The 21665-nt window shown below is 43.9% G+C and overlaps 1 protein-coding gene across 1 annotated transcript; it reads right to left on the bottom strand.

Annotated features, from left to right (window-relative positions):
* Positions 1 to 966: 966 nt before the first annotated feature.
* On the bottom strand, positions 967 to 15041 carry LOC130584597 (gamma-aminobutyric acid receptor subunit rho-1-like). The gene is made up of 10 exons (XM_057384677.1): positions 14857 to 15041; positions 14593 to 14646; positions 12833 to 12939; positions 11413 to 11480; positions 9389 to 9612; positions 5896 to 5978; positions 4695 to 4835; positions 4096 to 4248; positions 2239 to 2435; positions 967 to 1404 (listed from the first exon to the last, which is right to left on the bottom strand). The coding sequence occupies exons 1-10, from the start codon at positions 15039 to 15041 to the stop codon at positions 1117 to 1119; spliced, it is 1500 nt and encodes a 499-aa protein (XP_057240660.1). The 3' UTR covers positions 967 to 1116.
* Between the last annotated feature and the right edge of the window lie 6624 nt (positions 15042 to 21665).

The following is a 21665-nucleotide window of genomic DNA, read 5'->3' as shown; positions in this document are numbered from 1 at the left end:
ATTTGGCATGGTATCTTTTGTAAATCAAATATAAAGTCCRTATGACTCCTTTGTCAGCTGCTAAGCACCTTTCTATTATGCTTTTACTAAAACCAGATGAACCTGGGTTTTCCTGGAAGTGAGTACAATTACTGCTGGCTTTGCAGGCTGCAACACATTTTTAGGCTTATACAGACTGGTGATGCCCAGACTATATCAGAGGAAAGAGGCTTCTCCTGAAGAAGTTTGGGGTTTTTTTTGTARACAACAGATTGTCTTCACTGGATCATTTTGTAGAGAGACCTGTTCCCAAGAAACTCAAGAGCAAAACTCACAATGACCCAAAGAAGCAGATCCAAGGAGAGCTCCTGTGTTTCCCAGAGGATTTGGTCAGCATTGAAGGAAGTCTGGCTTTTGTTCATTCCTTATTAAATGTACGTTGCAACTCATATTTTAAAAACTTAGTCAAAACGGTTYGGAAGTATTTCCTTGTTTTAAATACAATTGAGACAAAGCACAAGTCTGAAAGTATCACTACATGGACCTGTCAGTGCAGTACTGCTAATGAGTCATGCATCAAGCTGTGAAAGCAAGCTGTAGCCAGCCATCAATAACCTTGCCAAAGTGTTTCCTGGTACCAGCTATTTTGTGTTTGCAATTACCATTTCTGACCTCATCCTGCAAACATGCAAGTATTTGCATATTCTTTCATTTATTGGTATTGAATGTGGTCAGCCTGCTGAGTTGAGAGATGTGTGCATGCACTCAGGTACTCAGAGAATTAGGATTTCAGGGGCACAAAATGGACGATGCACCATATATAAGCAACTGGCAAWTACAGTCACTTGTTAAAATAGTTTACAGTGGCCTGTGAGGCACAAGAAGGAACATAGCACATCTTTAAATAATTATAAAATTTTAGATTGTATATCCTATATTTTGCTCACACGTGAAACTTCCACAGTTATTTATGCCACAGATGAATTGCCTCTAATAAAAAAAAAAAACAACCACATCCTGGAAAAAAAAAAATCAATCTTCCTTTCAATTAAAACAATTCTCTATGTCTATACAGCCTATGAGACTGTACTTTCATTTAATGTCACAATGCTCTGTGACTACARAAGTTATGAATCTCTATGAAAAAATGGACCAATATATCAAATTGAATAGGATGTATGCCCCAGGGAATATTATCCTGGAGTACTTGTCGATGGCATGGGTGTCGATCCTCATGCTGACGTATCTCTGGTTTTTCCTCCTGGCYGAGCCCCTCTCCGAGCCCAGTGCCAGCTGCACCATCATCCGGTCCTGTTTGTCCCCGTTCTCGGACATGAAGTTCCCCAGCTCGTTCACGTCCCCATCGTTGTAGCTGCCGTCCACCATCATGGTCCGGGGCTGAGGTACGCTGCATGCACAGGCAGGCTGTGGACACAAACAAGGGCAGGGAGGGTTTGGGCTGTGTTCACACAGTCACAGACATCCTTTTCCTCCTTCCATCCCATAGAGCAGGGGAAAAGCCTGGGCAATTCAGGCTGCTGGGACGCAAAAGGGAGAACAAGAGTGTGCAGGTGGACAGCAGCTTTTTCCATGTCTGCAAGGCACAGGCCCGTCAGAGAGAGAGCAGGAAAAGCTCCTTTGGCTTTTCCTTAGGCACAGCCATCAGGGTGTAAATAAAGGTTGGACCTGTGCCTTGCAGCTGAGAAAATCAGRGAGGAGGACAGAGGGAAACCACAAGATGGAATGCATGAGGCCCACCCCATCTGGAGAGATCTTAGGCTGGAATTTTWGTTAAAATTTAATTTAACAAGGGCAGAATGGGAAAAATGGGACCACTGTGTAAGTTTAGGCTRGGAATAGACAAAGTGGGGGATATCTGCCATGTCATCTGAAACCCAAAATGCAGACTCCAACTGATTATTATCCACAGGTTTTAATCTTCAGTAAAAAAAAAAATATATATATTTGAAGGTAAAATCCTAAGACTCATCCCATCTATACAGGTAGTGGAGGACTATACATACAGAGAGTCAGCGTGCTCAGACAACAAAGAAAAAGCAGTGAGCTTGGGTGTGGGTTTTGTGTGGCATATCTTTGTAACYCGCAATGCCTCACTGCTAGTGTATTTTTGCATCCACTGCATTCTCCCCAGGCAGCTGAAAGCAGCAGACTGCAGTTGCAAAGCTTTGAACATTGCCAGACTTTTGCCACACCTTTTCCCAGGGGCAATAAAATTACATTGGAGATAGAAAACTTCACCTTTTCYCGCTGTTTCCTCTCCTTCCGCTCCTGCACYGTTGTCAGRTAATTCACAGCCGCGTATTCCAGCACCGAGAGRAAGACAAACACAAAACTGACCCACAGGTAAATGTCCACTGCTTTGATGTAGGAAACACGAGGCATGGAAGCGTTCACCCCAGTGATGATCGTGGACATGGTCARCACAGTGGTTATCCCTGGGAATACACCAGCAGAAAAGAGTGTAAGACACTTTCAAAACAGACTCTTCATCACAAATCCAGCAGCTGTGACAATTTCCTGAYATCTGAATTTACCTTGCAATATCTACATTTGGGTAATGTGTTTCACTGCCTGAGAAGGGTCCAGGCAGTCCTGATTTGTAATTGKGGTTTTCTCATCCATTTGGTGAGCACTGCTCTAATTCTGGTCTCAGGGTGCTGCTAGTCTGGTTCCTCACTACACCACCAGCCTCCCACCCCACGGCCAGGCAGCAGCGCCTYGACCCTGTGCTGGCTGCACCCCATTCCAGGCTCAGGACAGTCCCTGGAGGGGTACAATRTGGATTTGAACCCAGGGATCCTTACGGGCTCCTTTTAACTCAAGATATTCTATGAYTCAACAATTCTGAGTATCTCAGCCCCTAGTTCAACCCCTCCACAGCATGGACACAAGTGAAGCTGCTGCTTTTACCCATTTCCCCAGTGTTTTCTGTATGCTGGACTTCTCCTGGGAAGTCCTACTTCATGGGAAGTCACAGAAATCACCAGCTGACTCTCACATCTAGTCTGCACCTTCACTGGAGCAAATGCAGGGAATAATAGTGACCCACAAGGCAGTGCTGTCCCACATTACACCCTGGGCGAGCACATGAGCACATGAGCAAGAGCAGGAGGTCATGTAGCTCAGCAGCACCCCGGCTCTGAGAGACCCTCTCATTTCGGGGGCTAATTATGTCCCATTAGTGATTACTTTGGAAGTTAAAATTATGTATATTAGCACAAAGGACTGAATTCACGGGAGTATCTAGGTGCTAAAAATACTGCTAAGGTAGTGTCTTTCAAAAAGTCATGGCCCAAACCCTCATGCTTCTTTTAATGATGTCTCTAAGCAACGGGTGCTGTTTCTAAATTCAAACATGAAAAACTTCCCTATTGCCATCTCTATTATGTCTCTATATATTCTCTCTACTGACAAATTTAAGAATGATTTTAAGAATAAATAAAATTATTTTAAGAATAAATAAAATCCTGAGGCATGTTGCCTGGAATAAGAGGAAGCAAGCTTGAGTTCAGAATCTGCAAAAAAACAAACAGCACTTTGCTGAGGGCAAAGCATCCACTTTAGAAGATTTATGTCCATATCACAGTTCTGCTGCTATGGTGATTCATGTGACATATGGCTTCATCTCTCYGAAAGATGCAGCAAAAGGGGAAGCAGAATCCCTCACACTGCAGTGCAAACTCATTTAACAAGTTAAACTGCACAACACAGTTCAGCTGTGTTGCCTCCACCCTAGCTCCTCCAACAAAACTCAGTAAACTGAAATTTTGTCAGGGCTGCTGATACTGCTTTTCACCTTCTCCCTCACTGACAGCTCTTTAGGATACTGACATCTTGGCTTTACACATGCCCTGCTCTCTGATTCATTCAATGTGCATCTTGTGCAAAAAGGGAAAGCATCTTGCTTGGCACCGCAGGGCACCTGGGGAGTTTGCACCATGAGGGGACACRTGCCCTGTCCCTGAGGCACATGTGTGCGGCATAGCTGATTTCTGTGCCTCAAGGCAACACTGCATGGCACAGGGCATTCCATCTTGATGGCCAAGCTGTGCTTGCAGCCATTGTCTCTTAAGTCTATTACAAGATTGCTTTTACCTAATGGAACTCTGGCAGGAACTGCTCGTCGGTCGATCCAGAAGGACACCCAGGACAACATGACCATGAGAGTGGCAGGGAAGTAAGTTTGGAGCAAGAAGAAGAAGATGTGTCGGCGTAAAGTGAAGTTTATATAGAGGCGATTGTACCACCCTGTGAAACAGAGAGAATGAAGAAGAGAAGTTACACCAACATCAGACTACGTTCAGATAGGGTAATGTTGCATCAGGGGAAAAGGGACTAATTTTCTATTATGAAAACAGTTAATAGCCACAGATCATAGCAATTTACAGAAAAATCTCCTTACTGAACCAACTACCAAAGCCAAAGCATCTCTCAGGCTGATATGTTCCAGAAAATATAACCTATACAATCAGAGAGTTTAAAACTTGCTGTGATCTTGAAGGGGGATTATCTTTCCAGACTACATGACCATTGAGATGGAAGCGTGTGGCAGGGACAGCCAATTTGGTATAGAAAAGAGGCAGGTCTGATGGGACRCAGAGACAGCTCCCAGTGGACAATSCTCCATGGCCAAGGTCAAGAGAGACAGTTTGCACCCCTTCTTCCCCCAGCCCACTCTCCAGCAGATTGCCCACCTGTGCTGCTGTAAAAGGCAAGCTTTGTGGTGGTGTGAAACTCCTGAATCAGGAACTGGGACAGTGATATCCTCTCATCTGTTTTTAGGGAATCGTTCCCTTTCTTCCAGTAGAGCATAAGGTCATCTTCAGTGTAGGCATCTGGGAGAGCAGAACAAACTCAGGATAGTGCACTAAGGCAGCTGCTACCACCCCCACAGCCCAGGGCATTCCCACACAATCCTCCCGGCTATCAAGCCAGCTGGAGGTCAAAATGAATGCCACCCACTTRGGTGGTGGGTATGGTTTTGGCAAGGAGTGGACTAGCTCATTGTCACAGCCCTCRGGCCTGATACCTGATATGTTTTGTAAACTCTCCTGTTTCTCTAATCGTAGTTTCACACATATGTGTGTCAAGCAACCCACCACATCAGAACTCGAAACATTATCCTTGGTAAACCTCTAAAACTAGAAGTAAGGAAAAGGAACCTTAGCAGAAAGAACCTGCTTGTGGTGATGGGAGGGAGGAACCATCTGTCAATGGTCTGAGGGACRTAGGAGGAAAAACTCTTGGTAAACTTTCTGCTATGGTACACACAGGAATACTATTTGGCATTTTAACACATGTGGAAGTAATAGTAATGTTAATCCTTTCAGATGGGTTTAGTAGCAGCTCTTTCCAGACAGGGAGAAAAAAATCACATATAAACATATTAAAATAGAATTAAGGGAAGCTTAAGAAAGAGAAGAAAATAATTCCAAAAAGCTAAAAGTTTAAAATGTTGCTGTAAGAAATCTGGCTAATTCATATGTGTGTCATACTTGGGACAAAGGGCATACACTGAATTATCTCAAATAGAATGAAGAAGCATAAAGGCACCTGGGCAAACAGGCACTGTTGGAGACTGCTGACCTGCAGGCAAGTGTCCCCGGGCCTTGGGSGGTGGGGTGGCAGTGGGGCATTCAGGGGCACTGGAAAGACAGGGCTCACAGCTATTTTTTAAAAACACTGTTGTTGCAAATTCTAATTTCTAATTCTAGTGAAAAAGTACAGGTGGGGAGTCTTTCTTAGTGTTGAAGTCTGATGACTTTGGTTGGAGCTCCCATTAATGTAGCARCAGCTTAATTATTGATATAATTAATTATTGAGATAATTACTTATTGGTAAAACACAGTTTAGGTGCCCATGGGCTGCACTTGGCTCCCCTACACCTTCACTTACAGCTTTCGATCTCCAGGGAACACGTCTGTGTGTCCAGGGGAAAGCGACTAAAATCCATGTTGCACATTGCYGTTACTGTAACTCTAGGAATAATAAAAATCACTCCGTTAAAAACCGGTCTCCTTATGTAACTGAAAAATAGTAAAGCTGTGAGTTTGCTCTTCTATTAAACAACTACAGCCAGTACTAGTCAACTGAAAATAAATTCTTTCCATTCAGCTAAAGCCATTCCACTTTASTTAAAGCCATCTCTTCCTCTTAGCAAACTACTGTTAAAAGAGGTGACTAGAAAGTTATGMCATTAAAAATTGCTACTGGATGAAAAAAATATTGCAGAATAAAATGGGAAAGGGCAAAAAAGACACCTTCCCCCCCAACAATCAGCAAGGACAGGATCTCTGCAGACATCTGTCCTTTAAACAGATGCTTTGTACGATAAAATAATGTCAATTGATCAAAGTCATCATTGTGCCATGAGGGATGCAGGTAACTGCCCCTGCGCACCGTGAATTCATTTCCAGCTGCTCAGCTGGAACCGGGTGATCACACATGGGAATCAGCCACCAGAGGGCACAGGCAGTGCCTCGAGCCAGAGCTGGAGCTGGAATGCAACAGTGATCACTGAAATGCTCGGGCCTATCAGTCAAAAGCTCTGGCCTTGCTATAGTCTGATTATCACATTTTTAATAGTATAATTTGGTGTTTGAACCAGAAACATCCATAAATCTTGACTCGACTGGTTTGGACTCTACAGCAGTAAATGAAAATAAAAGTATAATTCATAAGGAGGAAAGAATTAGTAAGTTATAGAAGGGTTAGTGGTAGATAGACATTTGTCACATAACGACAAAAACACAATGCAATCCCTTGTGTTAGTAGCYCTTCCCACATGTAGGTTCTGTCAGATGTTGCTTTCCTATCTGGATTTAGCCTTTGAGTGGAAGTGCTTGTCTCAGATAGAGGTTTACATGCCAGTGAGGTCTACAGTGGTTTCCAAAATGAGAAAACAATGTCTGCCAAAAAAACGCTAAAAAGGCAGACACCAAGGAAAAATATAATCCACAGGCAAATGCATTCAGCAAAGGCAGACAAGTACTAGTGACCTGTTTGCTCTTAAGGGGAACCTTGGTCCTTCCCCAGCATTCACAAAGCACTGCAACCTGCCCTCACCACTGAATAAAACAGTGAAACTCTGACAATTTGCTATGGAAGACATTCACCACCATTTTGTACAGGGCAATTTAAGCACAAGACTGTGCATGGCAGGATCTGAGCAGTTTGGTGTCTTCCTGTTTCCATCTTCTTTAGGTAACCATAAATGCTTGCAAYGCAGATGCTTGGCAGTTAAATGAGKGTGTAGGCAYGCATGCTACAGCTGAACATTGTGTCATGTTATTGTCCTTTTTATCATACTCAGGACCCGACCAAACTTTGCAAAGGCCTAAAGAATACATGGACCTTGTCTAATCTGCCGAGTGAAGAAAAAGCTTTGACAGTGAGAAGGTAGACACTGTTCAGGCTGTGAATTCAAATGAACTGTAAGATAAAAATATCAAAGAACAAAAGAATTCTTGTCACAATGATGCCCCCTAGGGAATCAAGAATTTCTCTGCTTGACTTCTTTTGTAGAATCATAAAACACCTTGGCAGGCTAAGAAGTTGCCCCCTCACCTTGTGGCAGGCTCAGCTTCACCTCTGCCACTACCAACATTCCCTAAAGACCTCCACAGCCTTCATAAGCAGTATATTCTGCAGCTTTCTCACAAGTTAAATCTATGCGTCTTGCTGATACTGACCTCCTATCAGTCAGGTTTTCCTTCTYTTTGTCCCTCAGAATATATTATCTRTCACCTGATGCTTTGTTTATTTATCAGATATTTTGTTATTTCATTTCTGCAGAGGTGACGTTAACATCTTTGCATCAGAATACTGTACAGAAATTTCCTCTCTTTATGTGTTTTTTAATGGGTCCTTTGGCAAACCTTATTTTCAAACTGGATGGAGCTGCAGCCAAGTAAAACAGAATTACAGATTTTTTTTTCTCTCTTGGAGATTGACAGATCATGCTGTATTTGTCTGGAATAGAGTTAAATTTTTCACTGTAGCTAGTGTGGGGTTATGTATTTGGTTTGTCCAGAAAACAGTGTWAATAACACAAGGGTATTTTCATCAGTGCTGAGCAGGGCTTGTGCAGCATCAAGRCCTTTTCTGCTTCTTCCTCCACCTCAGCATGGAGGAGGCTGAGGGTACACAGTGAGTTTGGAGGAGACATCTGATCCCAAGTGTCCAAAAGGACATTACACAGTATATGGCCTCATGCCTAGCACATGAAGTGAGGGAAGAAGGAAGGGGTGAAAGTTTGGAATAAAGGCATTCGTGTTCCCAAGTTACCGTTACACATGATGGACCTCTGCTTTTCTGGGTGTGGCTGAACACCTGCCTGCCCTTGGGAAGCAGTGAATGAATTCCCTGTTTTGCTTTGCTTGTGCATGGGCCTTTTGCTTTACCTATCAATCTTCCTTTATCTCAAGGTTTTTTCCCCTTCTACTCTTCCAATTTTCTTCTCTGGCCCACCAGGTGGGAGTGAGCCAGCAGCTACATGGGACTTAGCTGCCAGCTGGTGTTAAATAATGACACAGATGCTCCTCACTCAGGASCTCCAAGCATGAAAGTGTTACTTATCAAAAATAAAAAAACCTCAGTTTAATAATGTTCAGACTTATGTCAATTGATTTACCATTTGGAAAGTAAGGGAGAAAGCCAGGGCTGGGACCACCCCTCAAGCCAGAGGACAAACCAATGTTTACCAAAAATGTCTTCTGCAAAATGTTATATGCATTTCACATGAAAAGTGAGCAAAAAGCAAGAAGAGCCAAATCATGTATTTGGGTTGCTCTAACCATACATGGGAATCACCAAGAGTTACATACCCTTGCTCTAAAGCTTGTCACTTCATGTGGTAAAGGATGCTCCACCTGTTTTTTTGCTTTTCATAAAGTGGCACTCAATATAATTTATACTTCTTCATAATTGCTTTCCAGAACAGAAACTGCATCTTTTACTAAGCCCAGGGACTTTTCTGTGTAGTGAAGTGGATAACTATAGCTGGACTTCTCTTTATTATCATACATTGCCCTTAGAATGTGCCCTGCCTCTTCAGCAATGCCTGGGGGGATTGCAGCCCAMTGGTCTCTACTGAGCTGCTACGAGGGACTGCCATGTCTGACTGCAGCTTCCCAACAGGAACARGGGCTAACCATGAACATGAGGTGAAGGGACACTGGTGGAACCAGCAACCCTGGCACAAAAACTGGCTTTCTGCACCAGGCACTTAAATTCACGCAGGCACTCAGATGTCTGTGGAGAGTCAGCACATTCATTATTTTTTTATGKTTTTTTTTCTATATGAAGTCATGCAAAACCACAATGCAGGAATCAATTAAACCACTTTCTCTTTCCACTAATAGCTTGCATTGACCAAATGCAGCTTTACCTGAGGCTATAAAGTACCTTCCCRTCTGGCTGGACCCGCAGCATGACGTTGTCTGTGGTGGTGTCATGGATGAAGGAACGCTTGGAGTGGACGAAGAACATGTCGGGGACCCAGATCTTTTTCACCAGTCTGCCATCAAAGGTCATGCTTTGGTTGTTGGTGCTGGGGAAGGACAGCCTCTCATCTTTCCAGTAGTGCCTCAAATAAAGCGTCATGGTGAAGTCCTGCAACAAACAGGCTTCTGTCACAACTTAGACCTCAMCAGCACAGTAGTGATTGCTCCTCTCTCACACTAACCAGGAACTGTAAAGCACCTCTCCTGAGGGCACATCCACTCCCCAAGCTGCAAGGAGCATCACCAGCTGAAGCTATATTATTCATCAGGTCAGACAGATTTACTGGGTTCAGACATATCTAACTTCTCAAGCTTAAACTTAGTGCAGAATGAATAACTCTGTCACTGATGTCTCTTCATTTCAAAAGCATGCAATGATCTTGCTAAGCACCATGTTCATTTTTCTGTAAAGCTGCACCAGTTASAAAGAATTGATTCTGAAAACAGAAAGTTTTCTCCTTTATCATTTTTCTAACAGCCAACTTTGACCCTTTTTWTTTTTTTAACCCAAGGCCATCTAGTGGTTTTCCCATGTTGCTGAGTATTGCAACATGACATTAGAGAAGGAACAGAGGCAGTATTCAAAAGCCATGGGAACTAATTCAAAATCGTGATGTTTGCTTAAAGAAAACAAAGAATGGGTTTGTTATTTGGGTTTTGTTTGGTTTGTGGTTTGTTTTGGAAGTTTGTTTTGTTTCTTTAACTTCCAAATCCTCAATGTTAGCTCTTCCAGTTTGCTTTCAAATCCCAAAGCTTTTTAGGGGCCCTCTGGTCACCTTCACAAGCTTTCTCCTCAACCAAAAGGGCTGGACCCATGCCGGGAGAGGTTAAAGCTCTACCCATGGCTAGTGTCAAGGTACCAAAAGCACCAGAGTCAGGGAGCCAGCTGGAGGGGTCCCCAGTACTGGGGAGAATGCTCACCCCTGAGGCTGGATGATATTCCAGTCAGATATTCCAGCCCACTCAAGAGCTGAAACAGCTGCAGTGAGAGGAGTCTGAYATGCCACCAGTGGGTCTGCCAAAKGCCACACAGCCCTTTTCCTGGCTCAGGCATGGGAGGAGGTCCAGTGCAGGCTCTGCAACCCTCTGTCTGTTAATTAGGAGCACAGAGAATCTGGGGATTCCCATGAAACCTTCAGAGCTATTTGATATTTTTATTGAAAGGTCAAAACATTTTAAAATATATTCTGTGTTGGGGAGTGATTTTTTTTCTCTTCCAAAGCAAAACCTGAGTTATTGAGGGACACTGGGGGTCACAGAACCACAGAATAGTTTGCATTAGAAAAGTACCCTCATAAAGACCATCTTGTTCCAACCCCCCTGCCATAGGCAGACACATCTYCCACTAGACCAAGCTGCTCAAAGACCTCTCCAGCCTGACCTTGAGTGGGATGGGCATCTCCTGCTCCTCTGGGCAGTCTGTCCCTCTGGGCTCTCATGACAGTGCCTCACCATGCTCTGAGCAAAGAATTTATTCCTTACATCTGATCAAAACCTATCCTCTTTAGTTTAAAGCCATTCCTGCTTTTCCTTTGGAGCTCTCAGGCCACTGATCCCCTCAGAACACACCCAAAGTGACACTATGCCTGCAATACCTAAGTGCCTTAAAACTAATACAATAATTGATCTTCTCAGACCTTTTAAGTGTGTTATCACTATTTAAGAAAATATACAGTTTTGAATCAGTCTTTTGAAACAGTTTTAGGACTGTTTTATCATTTTGTCCTATAGAAAAGAAAATGTTAGATTTCTTCCTTCTGCTTCAAGGGACATGAAATGGTAGCACGAGGTCAATAGAAGCTATTATTGGCAGATTCAGAATCTGCCTCTGGAGTCTTTTGTTCTTGGCAGGACAACCCAGGTAACCTGCAGAGTTTTTATCACCAGAGGTTCCACCTGTGGCTCTTACCATGTCCACCTCAGAAATGCTGTCYAGACTTTCAACTTGGACATCCACCCCCACAGGAATTGCAGGGCCTGGGGAAAAAAAAAAGAGTTGAGAAACCTGGTGAGACAAAGTAATCTACTGGCTTTACTATCTTACAGATAGAAATAGATGYTCAGTCTGAAATAGAAAGAGCAGCAAACCAATAGAAAGTATAAATGATTGGAATTCACAACAAAAAGCTCCAAATTACAATTAAAGTCAGTAATAAGACTRACCTACTAATAAGGCACTCTTTATTCTATCATTCTATATGTGTCTCTTCATAATTTAAAAGCAACTTTAATTGTTTTTAGCTCTAGKGCTTGGGTCCAGGACTGGTGAGAGAAATGCCTGGCAGAAAACCCACTCAGAGGTACAGCAGTGGTGGCAGAACTAAGGGAATGTGGGAGGGTTAATCCAAATTTTTTTCCCTCGCTTTTGCTCCCCTCGAAGGCTAACAACATCCATGAGAGCTACTCTGTGTATTTGACTTCCACAAGACTCAGTGCTCAGCTGTGGAAAAGAAAGGGTGACACRAGGGGATATACTGCTGGACACAGGCATGTGCCACTGAGCTTGAGGCTCCTGAGGGGAAGGATCCAACTGTGACCCCATGTAATAGGGATTCTGAACTTTTTTCCCTCCTCCAGGCTTTGACTAGTCCCCCATATAYCTCTGGCAATTACAGTCCAGGAGAGCTGTCAAGTAAAATAATGCTCACATTAGTGAACTGCTATGAAACTGAAATGTTTTTAAATTAATTGAACATGCTGGTATTTGCTATATTGAGCATTTAGCGATAAAATCTTCTTTCATCAGAGTATATAATGGTATCCTGGATTTGAATGACCATCTGTCAGCCAGAAAGGGTAGATAAATTACAACATTCTCTAATCCGATGGGCTGAAAGAAAAAGTGTTCTTCATCCATTTCCCTGAAAGCTTAGGTTGCTCTAGCACAGAGCCACAAAACTGTGAACAAGCATTAACACAGACAGTCCAAATATTTTCTTTTGGGTAGTAAATGAAGTAAGTGTAGTACATCATTTGATTATGGACACACATGGCCATAGTAAGACAAAAATGTTAGAATTTCCTCCATCATCCAGGAATAAACCTAAGATGTACTTGCAGATTGTTATCAGAGAAAAGCGTCACTGAACACCAGGAATATTTTATTGCCTGTTAATCACATTTCCATGCCTTTGACTACACTTTTTGCTCATCCAGAAGGCTATCTCACTGCACCTCTATTCCCATGAGTATGTCATGAATTCACAACTCAAAATAACAGAAATTAGAGACAGAAAGGCCAGTTTGCTTCTTCTTGCTGCAGTTCATGTTACAGTATAAAGAAGTGACAGTGTAAAACAGAAACAGTGACAAATGTGCATGTTTCATACCTCCAAAACCTGGTCTCATGCTGAAGTCATGGTCATCTATTCGCAGCAGCTGCTCTGACTTTGTCAGGGGAGATTTGGTGATGTCAGGGCTTCGTTTTAAGATTGGGCTGCCAGGAGGAGAGAAGAATAGCTATGAGCAGCGCCGGCGAGAAGTACGCGCTCGTTTCACCCCATTTCCTGCTCAGAACATCCACCCTTAGTCTGTGACCCTGTGATTGTTGCACGGGTTGACAGCACATCATTAAAAACTGATTCCTGCACTCAGCACACAGCTTAGGCACCAGTGGTAATTCTGGCACTGTGAAAATACTTATTTGGTGTCTTTGTGTCCCTGCAAAACTCTCTCTGCATACAGCAGTTAGGGGACAGTCAYTAAAAAGTGTGGGCTGCAGGAATAGTATGTGTGGAAAAGTGGAGAGGGGGAGGCATGCCTGACATTATGATGGAGTGTGAGGCCAGGAATTAGGGAAACAATAAATCAAATAAGCTACTGGCTGTTGCCCAGGAACAAAATGGAGACAGTCTGGGAACCAGGCCAGGAGGCAGGCCACCCCCTAACTTGGGATAAAATTATTAGCTTCTGYCCCAGATTTCCATCAAGGATAAAAAGGAGCATTACAGAGCTGGGAGGTCTCTGAGCATTAAAGAGCCTGGGAGGGTAATTCCAGAAGCTGTTTTTGTTGCACCAAGTGCTGGACAGAGGAGGCTCTGATCCCCTTCCACATCCAAAATGCMAAGTGCTTCAGTGCCCCAGTGCTTTGGCTGGGATGGTGGTGGCAGCAGCATCCTGACTGCTCCCTTGTGTAAGCAAAGCCTTTGCTGCCCTCAGAGCCAGCTGCTTGCCAGCTACTTGGGTGTTAGGAGTGCTCAAAAAAAAGGAGGAAAGGTTTTGCTGGGTCTCGATTTTAGAAAAGGTGGCATACTCAGAGAGGCACTTGTCTGAATATACACAAGACAAGTGAGAAATAGATTACAGGAAAACAGGCTGTCAAAGGAACTTGATGAGGAGTATGTTCCTGAGATAAAGTTTCTCCTGAATGAGACTGCTTAGCCACGCTGTGCTTCTCACAGACTCGTGGAGAGCTGTGYCACAAGAAACCAACATAACAATCTCCTAACAGAGGCCAGTGGTTTTACCAGCGACTCCTCTCTCAAATCCAGAGCTGTAATCTGGACTATAAAGTATGTCAGAAAGATGCTTAGTCTGAGCTCAATGTTTTCTAGGAGGGGTGAGTTGTCTGCTTCCATCAGTGAGTTCTGCTCATGAATTATCCCTCAAACATTTTAAAAGGTAACCCCTGCTTCTGCTTTAGGCTTAACTCAGCCTCYGCAAGGCCTGTGAGAGTACAGTAGGGAAGGTCTATGCCTGTCCAAGACAGAGGAGCAATATTAGCAGGCTGCTGGCAAAGCCAACATTTGTGAGCAGGTTTGGCTGTGCTCAGACATGTGCTTTCTCCCTGGCAGTGGCAGTGGGAAGGATAGTGGCTTGATGGCGAGCCCATGGAGAAGGGATTCTTGGAGTGAAGGTGCCCACTCCCACAACACAGACAACACAAACTGCGCATCGGCACCACATGGAACCCGTGAGGGTGCAGCAAATGTCCACGGCAGCACACCTCACCCCCATGAGGGTGGCAGGCACCGCGGCTCCCTCCGGGGCCTGTTTGATCCGTGACTACAGACAGCTGGCTTGTCCAAGCGGTGCTCCCTTCCCCTGCCCCAGCCGAGGGATGCATTGGCCTCCCGCCGGTCCCGCTTACCTGCCCTGCTTGTGCACCTCGCCGTGCGCTTCCCGCCTCTGCCGCTGCGGCCGGCTGTGAGGGACAACGGCAAAAGGGACAGTGAGACAGGCGGACACGGGCAGGGGGTGAGCATGTCAGCAGGAAAGCAGCGGATCCCTGCAGCATTACCTTCTGTCACATGTGAGAAACGGTGCTTACGGGTTTTTTTTAACCCTTTCACCAAAGGCCGGTGTCAGGCTGGGCGCGGCGGAGAGGGGGGAGGGTGAGGAWGCTTGGGCTCACAGCAAGAACAGAGGGAAAGGAGGGGAATGGTTTTTGTAAGGTGGAATGCCCTCGTTTTTGACTGTCTGGCAAAGTACCCAGGCAGGCAGCTCGCCTCCCACCTGCCCAGCTTTGGCTGGCAAAACCARGGGCTTTGGAGGCAGGACAAACTGCCCAGGGGCCTCTGCCGGYGGGGGCACAGCCATTGCACCCACAGACCAAAACCAGCCAGGTGTGGTCATRAGAAGAAAATACTTGCAAATTATTTCGGGAAAAAAAGCAAACCAAAAAAACTGTGAAAATTGTTTCTGGCTTCATACTATCTCACAGCTGTCTGTCAGGAAGGGTCATCTCAGGTCTTTGGCTAATATTTTATTTAATCATTAAAGGAAAGAAWATTGCTTTTTGTAATGTAAGTGCTAGCTTGAGTAAAAGTAATGTTTTAAACATTCAGCCATTCTAAGTCATCTTTAACTAAAAGTTAAAAAAGTAGCTTCTCTCTGTAATAAACACGAACTCTAAGCAACTCTACTAATGAGGCTTTTTGTCCATTAGCATATATTTCAAACACTTCTGTAGAGATTTACAGTGGCAAAACTTTTGCAGTAGYGGTTGTCACCAATAGGGCACCATCATCCCTTTGGTGTGCAGTGGAGGAACCCCAGGCCTTGTTGGACAGTTCCTTTCTGGGCTGGGAGCACTCAAAAAAAACAGTAGTATTGGAGAGAAATTAATCGTGCTGCTGCCACAGAGAAACAGACAACCAGGCCAGGAGTGAGCGTGTGGGGCTGTGGCATTGACACCCTAAAGTGAAGCASTGGATGAGTAGGATTGGGTTTTTTTTCCAGAATTTGCTCTGTGCTTCCCAGAGGAAGGCTGGGAATAAGCTCACAGGCACTACCCCCACTGTTTGGGAGAGCCTTTGGGCCGTGCAGCACCACTGCCATTCCAAGAAGCAGCCTCTTTGGCACTGCTTGGACCTGGCCATCACACAGCAAAACACTTGAAAATGCAAGATGCACTTTCTGGAGCCTTCTGTCTTGTGATCCACCCTTGCTGATATGTCTCACTGCTGCCTGCTCCTCATCTGCTGGCTGTCAGGAAGTAATTTCTCGTGTTTTGGGGATAAGCAGATTCTGGCAACAAGCTGACCGATTCACATGACTTTAAAGTGCCCTAGTAAACTCTTGGCTGTTCAGGAATAATGCTGGTATTCAAACAGGAATGAAGCAGGCTATGTTCTTGAAATTTCTAATTTTTATTTCCTTTGTAGAGCTTATCTAATGCTTCATGGTGGCTCTGGCCCTATTCTGCTTGTCGAGGGAGACTTCAAGGCATGGCCATCAATGAATTGTGGCCAAATCATCCCCATCCTCTGCACTCAGCAACCCTGGGTGCTTCCTTTTATTTCCTCCAGATGTTTCTCCATCTCCTCTAACAAGAGCTGCATTTCCTTGTCACAGACAAGCCTGAAATGTCCCCCATGCTCCATCCACTGCAGGGCACTTTGTTCATTTGAGCTTTGGCTCATGTGTTTCRCTTCTTTTTGCCAGTCATATTCCCCTTGTCACAGCTTTGTGGCAGCAAAACATTTTTTCCTGTTACCCAGTTACTGCAATTTGAAGCCCCATTTCTTTCTACTCAATAAATAGCTTTTCTGCCCTAGTTCCTGGGGACTCCTCTGCTGTCTCAGTAATCAATGGCAGCTCCATCATGGGACCCCATTACCCTGCCTGTCTGGGCTGTGAATCGATGGAAAGCTGCCGTGGCTTCCCCTTGTATGTCTGCTGTCCCTGTGTGTTTGAGGTCGACAGCCACACCCAGGAGATTCAGCCCAGACATTGCTCACAGATTGCTCAGCACAACTGTGAGCTGTGAGTGTCACTCATGCTTTCACTGGGCTGACAGGCTGTCTTTAAAACTCAGCAATCATTCCTGAGGTAAAATACACTGAATAATGAACAATCTTTCTTCCTCCCCACCACCAATGCCAATATTTATCTCCTAGCAGTTACAATGCCAAAAGGCMTTTCATGTCTCATGAAGCTCACAGAGATGCTTTGTGAAAATGCAACAACTGGAGCACAGTGACATTTATTYGCAGAGTGTGTGCATTGCTAGAGTAGCTCTTGGGCCCCTGATGGAGCTGGGATGATGCAAGCTCCTCAAAGYGATTGTTGCCCCATACCTACCCACTACTTCAAGGGACCTTGAGATGTCTCTGCCTCAAAGTGTGAGGCTTGCTGGGGCTGGGAGCCAATGAGGTGGCTAAAGCTTAGGATAGCTAATGACAAAAATCAGCCAAGCCAGATTTTGATCACTACTGCCACAGACACAAAGCAAAAAGCAGATTTCTTGTATTTCTTGTCTTTTTGTATTTCTTGTCTTCTTGTATTTTAAAGCATTTTATTTCCTATGGCTCTTATTGTCACTCCAACACAGCAAAAGGGGTTGCAGGGTTAGGGTTAATAATGTCTGATTTTCAGAAGAAACAGTACAGCCATGACATCTGAATGTCCCAGCAGGCATTTCCAAATGCCCAGCTTCACAGGATGTGTGCCAGAGGGATGTCTGGTCCACACTKGCAGTGTGCACCAGAAACCCCACAGTATTCTTCATCTTTGAAATAAGAGCTTTTGGAAAACCAAAACAACTGTGTTGTTTGTAATTAYTGGGTTGTTTGTAATTATATTTTGGTTTGTAATTACTTGTGTAACATGCATTTCCTCCCTATAAATCATTCTCTCTTTTCTCTATGGAAGGCAATGCACCAGTAGTAGACAGGGACCTATTTTACACTCTTAGTAGGATAATTTAATTATGACTTGAGAACATTTCTTCCTTGAGGAGTAAAATCAAGATACAGTTTCAGTTCTTCAGGAAAAAACAAGAGCCAAYATATTTTCCTCAAGAGAAAAATGAAAGTTGCTGAAATATTGCAGCCAGATTCACGCAGCCTTTCCTGAGTCCAAGAGGTGAYATCCTTGAGGAACAGTGCTGGTGAGTTTGGCAGACTGCTGTAATGCTAATGTTATTATTAGCAGATTTCATTAAATTCTGGGACAGTCTGTTCTCTCCATCYCATTTGGTGTTCGTAGGTCTGCACAGAAGACAGCAGATCAGAGAAGAGATGTCAGAATAGATTATGATTCAGGAAATATTGCTGATATATGGCTGCAGCAAAACCTTTTGGTTTATTTTGTTTATTTGTCCCATCAGTCATATTTTGTTTATTTTGTCCCCTCAGTCATTTTGTTTATTTGTCCCATCAGCCATATTTTAGCAGGGGGATGGATGTAGCTGCAACTCACCCCAAACGTCCCACACTGAGCAGAGGTTCCTGCCAACTCAGGAGGCCTGGCAGGCAGCAGKTGGGGCTGAGACACCCAGGGGGCCCTTTTCCTTTCTGCTTATCTCATGCTTGGGAGCTGTCTCCACCCCTTCTCTGGTGCAGAGATTGTGAAACCCCCATCACCACCCTCTGAGACCACGACATGCTTAATTTTGTCAGATATGAGCTCTGCTGCTTATGATGTGCCGCACTGAAGCCGATCCACCGCCTCCCTTACCACTGATGCAAGGCAATGGGGGATGTAGAWCTTGCTGAGCCAGCTTTCAGCAGGACTTTTAACTGGAAAGTAAAGAAAGGGATGAAAGTCCCTCCTCCCTGCCAGCCATGTCATGGCACTCAGCTCTGGGTTCTCCATCCCTGGGTGAGCACGGGAGAAAGCGGAGGCAGCACAAGTCCTTGCAGGGAAAAAAGTGTTAGCAGGATGGACATGATATTGTCAAAGTTATATTGGTACTATGGAGATCTGTCAGAAGTGTAAGTCTTGTCAAATATCTATTAGATGCCTACGTATTTGATTATGCTTTGTTTGTCCCTCTGTTTTATGACCAGTTAGTGACCGGGGTTCATACCATATCAGCATCTTGTTAAAGACCAAAATCAGGCAGGGGAATGCTGAGTTAGGAAAAGGAAGAAAGGCAAAAAGGAATCRGGGATTGCATGCACAGACATAGAGAAAGTTTCTGCAGAGAAAAAGTAGAGCAGAGACAAAGGGAGCTGGGATCTGCAACAGAGCCTATGCATTGGGTGAGACTGAGGAGAAAAGAGGCTGGAAAGGCAGACGTGAACAAGGAAGGGAAATAATGGGTAGTGCTAGAAGGGAAGATATGAGAAGGAGCAGACAGCAGAGGAGACAYCAGAATCAAACACTGCCTCATTGTTTTATGAGATGATGCCTGGGGCACAGACAGCCTGGACAGTCCTGCATGAACAGTGGCATCMCATCATCACAGAGTGGTGCTGGGCAGAGATACTATTCAGCTCCTGGAGACATACGAGCCTTGCTGGGCTAAAGAACTTCCCAGCCTATGTCTCAAAGAAGGAAAGAGGGTCTGGAGCAGTGAGTTCATAGAAAGTTCCTCTRTAACATGCCTTGGATTTGAAAATGAACTGGGAAGACCTTCTCAAGCAGGAGATGCTGGTGGATAGGTGGTGCAGCAGGTCCAGGTGAAGACTGAGAAGTAGCCCAGAGCCCAGAGAAGAGCTTTGCAAGGGGATGAAAAGTGAGGTAGCTGAATGGGAAGWAAAGCACCAGAGGGAGGAAAGAGCAAATGTGAAATGGGAGGAAGCTGCTCTAACCTGGYGACATGCACTTCACCAGACATGATCCACTGTGTCACACATTAATTCCCAGGGATAATGTGGGATAGAAACCCACTGATTTGCACTCAAATTGAGAGACTTGCAAAGGTGTGTGCTGTAAACAAGACTCCAAGAACTGAGGAAAATTTATCATGAAATGTATTTTCTTTGTCAAGCTCTTGTTTGTAATTGTGTTGGGCCACATGTCCTTATGATTAGTAAGTTTAAAGATGGTGAAGAAAAGTGATGCACTGCTGTTAGAAGTTGTTAAATGTTGAACAGGAAATTTGTGTTCCTGTTTATGAAAAGGAATGGGAAAATAGCACTATTTTTGATGTTCACATCACAAGGTCTGAGAAACAGTGGGGTTCAGAGCTCTTCTACCATCTTTTCAAGTAATACAGAAAATTTGTTGAGAATCCCATTTTAATCCATTATTACCTTGAATACAGGTCAGTCTTTATAATCTCATTATTCAGCCATATGAAAAAGAGAAACAGATGAAAGGAAGGGAAGAACTAATGGGGCAATGCAGAACATGCTGAAAGGTTTTATGTCTGACCCAATCTCAGAAKAAAGGTTGATCTGTAAGCAGACATCAGCACAGTGCAGATCAGGGAAGGGCATTTTAAGGAGTATTTAGATAGTTGGAGGTATTTAAGKCAACAGAGGCTGATGGCACTTCCCCAGGAGTGCTGGGAGTAACAGCTGCTACCAACTGAGCTGAAGCCATCACCTCCAAGAGCCCCTCAGAGATGGGTGATGCCCCTGGGTGAGTGTGAGGGTGAACACAATACCTGGTTTTAAGGAGGGTACAAAGAAGGAAGTTGGAGTTTTGAGATCTGAAAGTAAATTGTGACAAACTCAAGTGATCCATTGGTCTGCCTCTCCCCCAGGGAATAATGAGATTATAAAGATCMGTCAATGTGAATCTTTGCAATAATTGACGTCAAACCAGTCTGATGTCCTGTYTGAGAGTGTAACTGGCTGCCTTAGTGTAAGCAGAAAGAAAAGTAGATTTGAATGGGGTTTTTAATATTTCATTAGTAAACAAGGGAAATAGTGTTGAGATGAAACTGACTTTKAACATGGTTGAAAGACCATGGTTAATATAATGCTATTAATTTGCTGCTGAGAGACATTAAATCACATTTCACAGCTTTCATCCTGGAAATAGCTGGTCAATATTTTCAATAATAAGACAGATGACAGAACTATAAAACAAAGTCATGAGGGCATGCTTGAAAGAGAAATAGGCATCTGGGAATTTAGGGTCAGAATTCAAAGCAGTCTCAACGTGCTGGAGAAAAGGTCCAATGTTGATACAATGAATCACAATGAAAGATAATACAAAGAACTGCATGGAATACAGAGAAATAATTGTATAAATGATGAATGGGGAATAACTAGCTTAAAAAATAGAATTGCAATAGAATAGAACAGAAAAAGCAGAATTGTAACAATTCTGCTGTTGGGGCAACATTAAGAAATATTCATCATGACGCAGGACCAGAGATATATTTAAAGTAAATGGACTGAACAGTAACAAGTCAAGAGGATTTTACCTAGAAGAAAGCGAACAAAACTGTTGAACCAGATTTGAATTATCATTGGTGTCACAGGAGTGGAAGGTGACAGCTTTCCCCTTTGGAGCTCTAAAAAACTACTGACTGTTCTGCTGGACAAATTTGATACAAAGATAGTAAAAACCACCAAAGGCAGATAGCAGATAAATACAGTATGTATTGAAGTATTTTCTTGAAGGATATTACACACTTTAGAATCATGGAATCATTAAGTTTGGAAAAGAAATTTAAAAGCACCAAGTCCAACCATCAGCCTGGGGCCACCACCATGTTCACCATTAAAATATCCTCAAATACCATATACACAGGTTTTTTTAACATTTCCAGGGATGGTGACTCCACCACTTCCCTGGGCAGCCTGTTTCAATGYTTTAYAACCATTCCCATGAAAATATTTTTTCTAAWATCTAATCTAAACCTCTYCTGGTRCAACTTGAGGTCATTTCYTCTTGTCCTGTTWCTTGTTACCTAAGAGAAGAGACTGGGTACCCACCTCACTAAAATCTCCTTTCAGGCAGTTGTAGTAAATATAACGGCCTTCTCTAAAAAGTTAGTGACCTTGTAGACAAGAGTGATCAGGATGACACATTGTA

This window comes from Malurus melanocephalus, unplaced genomic scaffold (assembly GCF_030028575.1).
Source record: "Malurus melanocephalus ecotype Western Australia unplaced genomic scaffold, MMel_1.1 scaffold_732, whole genome shotgun sequence".
NCBI lineage: Eukaryota > Metazoa > Chordata > Aves > Passeriformes > Maluridae > Malurus > Malurus melanocephalus.
This window is presented reverse-complemented; position numbering and strand designations above follow the sequence as displayed.